Below are 9,822 nucleotides of genomic sequence, written 5' to 3'. Positions count from 1 at the left end.
TATATATGGGTCTATATATTATATACTATCTATTAGTAGGGTATATAGTATTATATCATATTATAGGTCCAAGAACATTGGGAAGATGGCCCCAACTGACCGAGTGCTCAGTGAATACCTCAGGCAGCAGAAACCCAAGAAAGAGGAGGGAGACGAGGAACCATCATGGAAGGACAGGCCCCTGCACGGTATGTACCACCGGCAGATAGAGGAGGTGGCTGATATCCAGAAATCCTACCAGTGGCTGGACAAAGCTGGACTGAAAGACAGCACAGAGGCACTAATCATGGCAGCACAAGAACAAGCTCTGAGTACAAGATCCATAGAGGCTGGGGTCTATCACACCAGGCAAGACCCCAGGTGCAGGCTGTGTAAAGATGCCCCAGAGACAATCCAGCACATAACAGCAGGGTGCAAGATGCTAGCAGGAAAGGCATACATGGAACGCCATAACCAAGTGGCCGGCATAGTGTACAGGAACATCTGTGCCGAGTATAACCTGGAAGTCCCGAGGTCAAAATGGGAGATGCCCCCAAGGGTGGTGGAGAATGACCGAGCTAAGATCCTGTGGGACTTCCAGATACAGACGGACAAAATGGTGGTGGCTAACCAACCGGACATAGTGGTGGTAGACAAACAGAAGAAGACGGCCGTAGTGATCGATGTAGCGGTTCCGAATGACAGCAATATCAGGAAGAAGGAACACGAGAAGCTGGAGAAATACCAAGGGCTCAGAGAAGAGCTCGAGAGGATGTGGAGGGTGAAGGTAACGGTGGTCCCCGTGGTAATCGGAGCACTAGGTGCGGTGACTCCCAGCTATATATATATATATATAAGCTACTTTGCTTGTAGCTTTGAACTTTGGTTGGAAAGCTCAAAGCTTTGGTTGGAAAATGTCTATTCAACCACTTGTTTCACGGGAAGTTTATATCTATAAATATAAATGTACATATCCGTAAATATGATTTTCCATAGCTATAAATTTGTCGATGCAAATAAAAACAGAACAGAATGGTTGCTTTTATTTTGAAAGAAAATCCGCGATTGCTACGTTGATCCACAAAGGCGGAAGTTGCGGCACATCCTGTTTGTGCATGACGTTAACCGTTCCGGTTATATACCCGGGTTGACACTTTTTAGTTGTCTTTATTACTTTCACTGGTTGTACTCGCTTTCTTTTCTACCAACAAAATGCCGTTAGAGTTTGAGCTGTGTCCCGGTCGTATGATCGGAGGGAACCATCCGTGTTTCATCATAGCTGAGATTGGACAGAACCACCAGGGAGACATTGAGATCGCAAAGAAAATGATAAAAATGGCAAAGGTAATGTAAAAAAGCAAACACGTATCGCTTTGTCTTTTAGGTATGTTTACGCACAGACAATCAAACACACGCACGCACACAATATACCGTCTGTTTCCTGAACTTCATTCATAAGAAAGCAATATGACACGTTCCTCTGCTTCACCCAAGCAAATCATAAACTTTTCGTTTCAGACATGAAATCCTGAAAGCAAAGTTGGATGCTTCATTTAACCAGTTTATGCCATTTAAACGGTGTTTCTGGCATAATCTGCAAAATATTAAATTACTAGATTTATGAATGGAGTTTGGCTTCTCTTTCTGTGCCTGTCCTATAGCGCCCTCTTGTGCCTGCTGCTTGATTCAAACCAGACGTGGATTGTATTCAATTGTAGTAAAATTTGTCTTAAATTCGTTAGCTGTGTTCATGTGCCCATTAAACCTGATATGAAGGATTTTTATCATGTCCACATCTTTTTAGTACAACACTTACAATTTTTTTTTCCAGAACACTATCAAGTTACAGGTATTTATCAAGTGTGTCTTGTAGGATCTTAAAAGATACGTGAGAGCAACTCAAGAAACTAGTACCATTCAAAAAAAAATCAAAAATCTTATCCCCACCTCCTCAGGACTGTGGTGCAGACTGTGCCAAATTTCAGAAGAGTGAATTAGAGTTTAAGTTCAACAAGAAAGCCTTGGCCCGCCCATACACGTCCAAGAACTCCTGGGGGGAAACCTACGGTGAGCACAAGCGCCATCTGGAGTTCAGCCACGATCAGTACAGGGAACTGCAGAAATATGCAGAAGAGGTGGGGATCTACTTTACTGCATCGGGAATGGATGAGGTGAGAGAGAGTTTTGTTCATAGTATTATGGTACTTTACTCAGTGGAGAAGTTTAACCATAAGCTTTTCTGTCTTCAGATGGCGGTGGAGTTTCTTCATGAGCTTAATGTGCCTTTCTTCAAAGTGGGTTCTGGAGACACCAACAACTTCCCCTATCTAGTTAAAACTGCCAAAAAAGGTGAGAGTGAAATACCATGTGTGGAGAAATGGCTCAAGTTTGAAACTCAATCATCGGCATCAGTGTTCTATATATATAATTATTATTTTATTTTAAAAATCCTGATTTAAATTCTACTGATTCTTAGTGAACACCTAATTCATCCTCACTGTTTAAGGCCACTGTCCCTTTAAGTCACATTTCTTCTGGCTCCCCCTTACAAATAAAAGATTTGAGCAGCACCTGATTGAGGCTTCTGTAACCAGAGCCAGAGTTGTATACCTAAGATTATGGTTCTGTGAATAGTTGCTGTTATACAGCAGTAGAATGTTAGGAAAAAACTGTGAAATTGTTCAGCTAAAGTTGTTTAAAACATGAACTTAATGCTCAGAGATTACCTTTGCATATACATACCTCATCATTTAACGCTTTGGTTTTGTTTAATTTGACCAGCCATCGTTTTAATTAGATGTAGATTAAATGGATAGACTATATTACAGAAATCAAGAAAAAGCACAGGTACACTTTAAAAAAGAGAAAACGATAGACAACTCAATACATGCACCATGTAATAAATAAAATGGGTCTTAAAGGAAGCATACATTTATAATTTTATAAAATGTGACACAGAATTACAATTTAATATTTAAAATGTAATTTAAACTTTAAATATAGTTGGACCTCAAGGAGTCTGTGTCTGTTTTCATTCTGCATAAATATGGATGACATCAACTCTACACTGTACAAGCAAGGCAGTGTACAATAACTCCAGAGGAATACTGAGGGGTGTCGTAGCGCTTAGCTTACTGCCAGTAACATGAGGTTTCTTATAGTGTTAGTGTTGCTGTCTTTCATTTGCCAGGACGCCCCATGGTGGTGTCCAGCGGGATGCAGTCCATGGAGACGATGCGTCGGGTCTACAAGACGGTCAAGGAGCACAACAAAAACTTTGCCATCCTGCAGTGTACCAGCGCCTATCCTCTGGAAGCTGAAGATGTCAACCTCAGAGTGATTACGGTGAATCTTCTAATCCAAACTGCATGTGGGATTATTTTGAAGGGTGTGTTCCTTTGGGTATGAGCAAAATAATCCAGAGAGTCCAGAATGATCCAGTTTTACAGCTTATTTTTTATCCCTCAGCCTGAAAGGTTTGGGGTATTGTTGTCACCCTGCCAGGTGGATGGTTGGGCAGTGTGGGCTGGACTTAAAATGACTGGTGATCTGCACAACAGCATTTTTATATCATGTCAATAGCAACTGCCTGTAGCATCTTGGCAAAAAAAAACAACCCACATGAACATGAGTACATGTTGCAAATTGTAAAATGACTAACTTTTAAGAATAACATGTATGTCACCCATTTGTTGGCTGCAGGAATACCAGAAGGACTTTCCAGATATTCCCATTGGGTATTCAGGCCATGAGTCTGGAGTCAGTATAACAGTGGCGGCTGTGGCTCTGGGAGCAAAGGTTGTTGAGCGCCACATAACCTTGGACAAGACGTGGAAAGGAAGTGACCATGAAGCATCACTTGAGCCCGCTGAACTTGCTGAGCTGGTTCGCTCTATCCGACTGGTGGAGAGGGCACTGGGAAGCGGAATCAAGCGGATGTTACCCTGTGAGAAGCCGTGCCACGACAAGGTCAGAACGCCTTTCTCTAAAAAAAATAATAATAATAATTAAAAATACTCAGCTTTACTGTTTAGCAAGCTTTTCAAGCAAATGTCCAACTTTTTCCTTTAATAATGTTGCTTTGTTTGCTGTTCCTTCAGCTGGGTAAGTCAGTGGTAGCCAAAGTAAAGATCCCCAAAGGAACAGTTCTGACTGAGGACATGTTGACGGTGAAGGTGGCAGAGCCCATGGGCGTTGTAGCTGAGGACATTTTCCAGTTGGTCGGAAAGACCATCAAAGATGACGTGGAAGAGGACGACAGCATCGTGCCTGAGGTCGTCGATTGTTATGCCAAGAAGGCAAAGTACTGAAAATTGAAGGGAAGACCGAAGTCACTAGAGAAAGTGTAGTTGATTCATTGAAGGTTAGTTCTGAAGGTGCTTAATCTGAAACGTGGATGAGAGTAAGGGTTATTTTGCTTGGTGTTGCTGAAAGGCATGGGTGATCAGTAATTTGTTACATAATTGGACAGTTCATCAGATGGTTTTAATGTTATCACGGCCCCTGCTTTAGTTCTCTTTAGCCAAAGAGTTTTTACATTTTCTACAAGTGGTCTCACATAATGCACTTTCTGGCAAACACTTTGATCTCAGCATCCGGTTTAAGTCCAACACTTTGAGAGATGGCACAAGAGTTGTTACCGCTAACCTTGCGTTCCTTGTGCTACCGTTTTTGCCTACACTTGAGTGATTATATAAATGTTGAATAGGCACTGCTGTGGCCCCATCATCTCATCCCATAGCAGTGAGGTCACGGAGGCTATTTGCTCTTTGTGTACGACCTCATTGACCAGCTGAGGTTGTCAACTTTTGCCAGAAAGAAGTTGTATTTATATAGTTTCTTCAGAAAGAGGAAAATGAGACTAATGCTGAGAGGGAAGCAAAACTAAATCAGACACCTTACACGTTACACATGCATTTGCCCTTTTACCCATTCTTGATTCATTTATTTTATTAATTTTTTTTGGTGGGGGGGTCATGAATTGAAAATTCCTCATTTTTGTTCTGGCACTTATAACACACTGCACTTCTACTTTTCAGATTAAAAATGTTTGTTTACACCTGTAAATGTCAACATTTTGATATCTGTTGAGGTCTGTAATGTAATGGAAGAATGAAAAATTTTCAAATTAAAATTTGGCCTCAACACTGATGTTGTTTTGTTTTTTGTTCTTTACATAGATGAACTAATTCTCATGGATGAGAATGTTCATGTCATGGATCATTTACTACTACTACTACTACTATAGTTGTCATATATGAAGATATAATAAATTCCACATCTTGGGTAATACACATTATTTAGAAATGGGAAAAATAAGAACCTGGGTTTTTAAATACTGAGGTGAATAATTATACTATTTTCAAAGTAAATGCTTAGTGAATTCTTATAGATGAGTTTTTTTTTCAAGTAAGTCTCTAATACACTCTTACATTGTACTTGTTATTTAAATATATTTCATACTATTTCTGTTGTTAAGGTTTAATATTTTTATGCCTGTGTGCAGCTTTGCTTTAGTTGAACTTTTTCCACATCACAGTTAAATCATTTAGATAGATTTGATACATTAAATAAATTTGACGTAATATTTACTTCATGACATGTTGAGCTGGTCAGTTAAATAGTAAAAGGGGTTATTAATTAGTTTCAGTTGATTTAGTGCAATAATGAGACAACCCCCAAAACAGCTATGATTTGGGGCCACTGAACTTTTTTTTTTTTTTACCCTCCTCATATTTTCTGACTGTGTTTGCTTTTGGCTTGGGTCAGTGTCACTGTGATACCATGAGGCAATACCTGGATCGTACATAGGTTGCACAAGTTGCTCATCTTCTCCAGGATGCCGCATCAATGCGTTCCATTGCCAGAAGGTTTGCTCTGTCCCCCGGCACAGTCTCAAGGAGATACCAGGAGACAGACAGTTACTCTAGGGGAGGTGGACAGGACTGTAGAGGTCCTTAACCTGAAAGCAGGACTACTCTCTAGTACCTTAATCATTAATCATAAATCAGTGCTTCATGATCTGTGAATCACTGTGAAACATGTTTTTATGTTAATGGAGTATTTTCTGTAAATGAAAGGTTTTACATTGGGACTGTAAAAAACTAATTTCATTCTCCACTAGATGGAGATGTTTGCTCTGGATCCTCCCGTAACTCCATTCACAGCATGACTGCCATTTCAGTAAATGTGAAACATAAATATAACAGATAAGAAACTTTTGTCCTATTGAGCCCCCTGAGCCAGAGCTGAACCAACTTGCTGCTGATTTCCCTGACAATATCATAAAATATATAACGTTCTGGTTTTGTGGTGTGGGTCGGAAATTAAACTGAAGCTAATGCAAACTAATCACTACTCTGGTCTGGCCTTCTAACATCGTTCCTAGCTACTAATATCACAATCTTCATGTGTAACAGAACTTTATCAGTTTGCTGTTGAGAGGAAATACCCCGTTGACAAAATAAGATTCATCTCTAACTGCTGTCGACAGAAATACGAGGAGAAACATTTGCTCCACAATCTTAAAATAAAGTGTCAGCTGCAGAGGAAGCAGGTGCAGTCCTGTGGTAAATGTTGGTTTCGTTCCAGTAAGAACGAAGAATACAGAATTTACCCATTCTGTATGCTAAGTGATTATGCCAAATAACATGCAGTATATATTAGGGTTATATACTGCTAGGGTTATATATACTGGGTTATATTAGTTTTTTTTCCCAAGTAAGTCTCTAATACACTCTTATATTGTACTTGTTATTTAAATATATTTTATACTATGTCTGTTGTCGAGGTTTAATATTTTTATGCCTGTGTGCAGCGTTGCTGTAGTTGAACTTTTTCCACATCACAGTTAAATCATTTAGATACATTTGATACATTAAATAAATTTGACGTAATATTTACTTCTCTCATTGAACGCTGTAGCTTAGCAGCCGCAAAGAAATGTGAGATATTTCTAGCTTTGCATTTCTCCAGAAACCGCAATCTGCATGGTTTAAATTCATTTATTTGTTATAGGGAACTAAGCTCTATAGTAACAGTTCAGCTCAAGGCTTAGTGTGATAAGCTATATGCATTATAGGGTTTCCGTTACAGTGAGAAGCCTTATTCATGACAAGTACAAAGACTGTATCTGACCTGCTCAGAGGCCAGTATAAAACTCATGTGTGAACAGGGACAGTCCTGCAAACTTTACTGTGATCCTAACGATTGAAATGTTTGAACTGAGCATCATTATCTGCTCAAAACATGCATTCATGAATTTGCTATACATTAGTGTCTCTATCTGCAATCTGAAAATGTAAACTCTACAGTGGATGATCTGGTTACGCTGTTATGTGATGCGAGACATTTTGCTAGCATGGGTCTCCTTGTCCTGTCAGACAAAAGAATTACTGCAAATCAATACAAATTTATTTTAATTGGTCACTGTAACCCTTTAATTAAACATTTTTTCCTGTTTGAATCATCAGTAGGCTGCATCATAAATATTTGGTGAATTATTATTATTGTTATTGTTTTAGTTCATATCTTTGGATATATCTAAATATACAACATATAATATAAAATACATTTGAATTTCCTGGTCATTTTCAAATGTTGTGTTCAAACCTTTCCGTTTTTCAACAATTATTCTTATGTCAAATTATTTCTATATTTCTATTAACAGCTAAAGCTGATAAATTTGCCACTAACAGTTGAGAGAGACTAACAGCGAAAATTACATTTTCTTTTTTAAATGAGTGTTATATCTAGACGTCTTTATGACTGTAAATTGCTTTTGTGCCTGGCAGGTGTGGTGACTGAAGGGGTGAGCTTATTGAAAGGTCACTTTTTGGAGAGTAAGTGAACTCAGCTATTCATAGACTCATTATATAGATCTCACCAATTACCTGGGCCGTCCCTGTTCACAGAGAAAATGTCCCTCCCTTTCCAACTTAGCTGCTATTTCAGACAGGAGCTTTTAGCCAATAAGCTGCTGCTGATCCTAGCTTCACAGAGGAACATCCATTTTGCGTTCTTTTCATTGACCTAGGAAGGAAGGAAACCCACTTCAGCTCTTAACCTAATATAAAAAATATATATGCAGTTAATTGTGCAGCTTCTTTTTCATGCAAAAGTTCTGCAGGTATATTTATGTTTGCTTAGGTTTGATCAAATTCAGTCACCCAGATGTGGCTAGACCTTTGCACGGAATCTACATCTATTTAAGGGTTATTCCCTGGCTTGTGTTATTGCTCATTGTGATTGTAATTATTTACATTTCAAATTATATACTAGGTGTACCTCGCCTACCCCAAATGTTAGGTTAGCTCGGCTGATTATGCAACACATTTAGCCTTGCTAGGACTTTACATAGCTCTTAATCTCTCAGCTACAGATACACAGTCAGTACAGAGGTCAAACTTGTCTGCACAAAACCAAGTGTCTCTTCAGGACATGGCAATACTATGCTTTCCCATGTGGAAATATATAACCAGAGAGAATGCAAAGTTTTTATAGTTTGTAAATTCATTTTTCCTTCCTTCCTTCCTTCCTTCCTTCCTTCCTTCCTTCCTTCCTTCCTTCCTTCCTTCCTTCCTTTATGTGACATGGTCTTAGAGAGTATCCAAACCACCTGGACAAACATTAGAAATAATATCTTTCTTATCCTTTCAAGAAAATGTAACAAAAGTCTCAGTCATGATATTAAAAGGTAATTAAGATTTTAAATAGTCTTGGTTTGGTGAGAAAACAAAGAAATGAAGATGCAAATTTTGCTTACAAAGGAAAATAAGCAGTCCACTCCATTAAGTATACTCCCATTTAATTGGATAAGAGCAATTGGAGGTGAGAAAGGTCCCATAGGATTTAATCCCAGCAGGGTTTGTGGTTTGTAAGGAAACTGAAACAGCATTATTCGGATTATTCTTATTCTACATGTTATTCTGAATACACGATTCAAAATCAGTATGTCTTTACCAGTGTGTGAATGTGTGTGTGAATGGGTGAATGACTGAATGTAGTGTGAAGCGCTTTGGGGTCCTTAGGGACTAGAAAAGCGCTATACAAATGCAGGCCATTTACCATTTAGAAGAATTTTCTGATGAGATTTTTTATAACGAGGCTAAATCTGTATTTTTTTGGTACAATACATTTGCCTATTACATGCTTATTCTCCCTCATACATCTGTCTTAGAGACATGCTAGGTAACAGAAATGGCAGCATCATTTGATCTTGCCCTCAGGTAGCTGCTCCGGCTTAACCCTGACCTGACATTAAGACTGTTTCCTAAGAGTGGGTGCGGCATTCAAAGCCCATTACATACATTCAGTAAATAAAAGACAGCATGGTGATATCACTTCCATAACAACTTGTTATTTATGACATTAGCATAACTGATCAATCCCAACATCAAAACTACTTACCTAATATCAGATGATTCTTGTGCTGCCAAAACAGCTCTAATGTAAATTCTTTGAGAGGGGGAGGGGTTAAAGGTCAGTTTTGTTTGACTGCTAAATCTTAGCAGTGAATTGCAGAGTGGGACATCTTTGGATCCCACTACATTGAATGGATCTTCCAAATGCTTGATTGGATTGGGCTCTAGGGAGTGTAGAGGTCAGGTCATCAATTTGGACTCTTTGTTATGTTCCTCAAGCAGTTCCTGAACAGCTTTTGCAGCTTTGTACTGTCCAGCAAGAATCCAAGAATTCGCCACTAAAAGGAAAATATATGTTTGTATACATCATAGCCTTTTTATTTATTTATTAATTTATTTTGAAAACCAGTCTAATATGCACACAAGATATATGCTGAAGTTTGTTACAAAAACATAAAATCTAAAGTTTGGGGGAAGAAGC

At 38.8% G+C, this 9,822-nt stretch overlaps 1 protein-coding gene across 1 annotated transcript; it reads left to right on the top strand.

Moving 5' to 3' along the window:
* Nucleotides 1-1,060: 1,060 nt before the first annotated feature.
* LOC102290730 (sialic acid synthase) lies at nucleotides 1,061-5,125 on the top strand. The gene is made up of 6 exons (XM_005931264.3): nucleotides 1,061-1,323; nucleotides 1,935-2,150; nucleotides 2,229-2,328; nucleotides 3,170-3,324; nucleotides 3,682-3,948; nucleotides 4,080-5,125. Exons 1-6 carry the CDS (start codon nucleotides 1,192-1,194, stop codon nucleotides 4,287-4,289), a joined length of 1,080 nt encoding a protein of 359 aa, XP_005931326.1. The 5' UTR covers nucleotides 1,061-1,191; the 3' UTR covers nucleotides 4,290-5,125.
* The last annotated feature ends 4,697 nt before the right edge of the window (nucleotides 5,126-9,822 follow it).

Source organism: Haplochromis burtoni, unplaced genomic scaffold (assembly GCF_018398535.1).
Source record: "Haplochromis burtoni strain Fernald_Lab_line unplaced genomic scaffold, NCSU_Asbu1 Contig_140, whole genome shotgun sequence".
NCBI classification, from domain to species: Eukaryota; Metazoa; Chordata; class Actinopteri; order Cichliformes; family Cichlidae; genus Haplochromis; species Haplochromis burtoni.
This window is presented reverse-complemented; position numbering and strand designations above follow the sequence as displayed.

What these genes read in the sequence shown, in the direction of transcription:
- LOC102290730 (XM_005931264.3), top strand. Translation starts at nt 1,192, where the DNA reads ATGCCGTTAGAGTTTGAGCTGTGTCCCGGTCGTATGATCGGAGGGAAC. An exon ending in AGTTAAAACTGCCAAAAAAG is followed by an intron (nt 2,329 to 3,169) that starts GTGAGAGTGAAA and finishes TTCATTTGCCAG; the next exon opens with GACGCCCCATGGTGGTGTCC. An exon ending in AGAAGCCGTGCCACGACAAG is followed by an intron (nt 3,949 to 4,079) that starts GTCAGAACGCCT and finishes CTGTTCCTTCAG; the next exon opens with CTGGGTAAGTCAGTGGTAGC.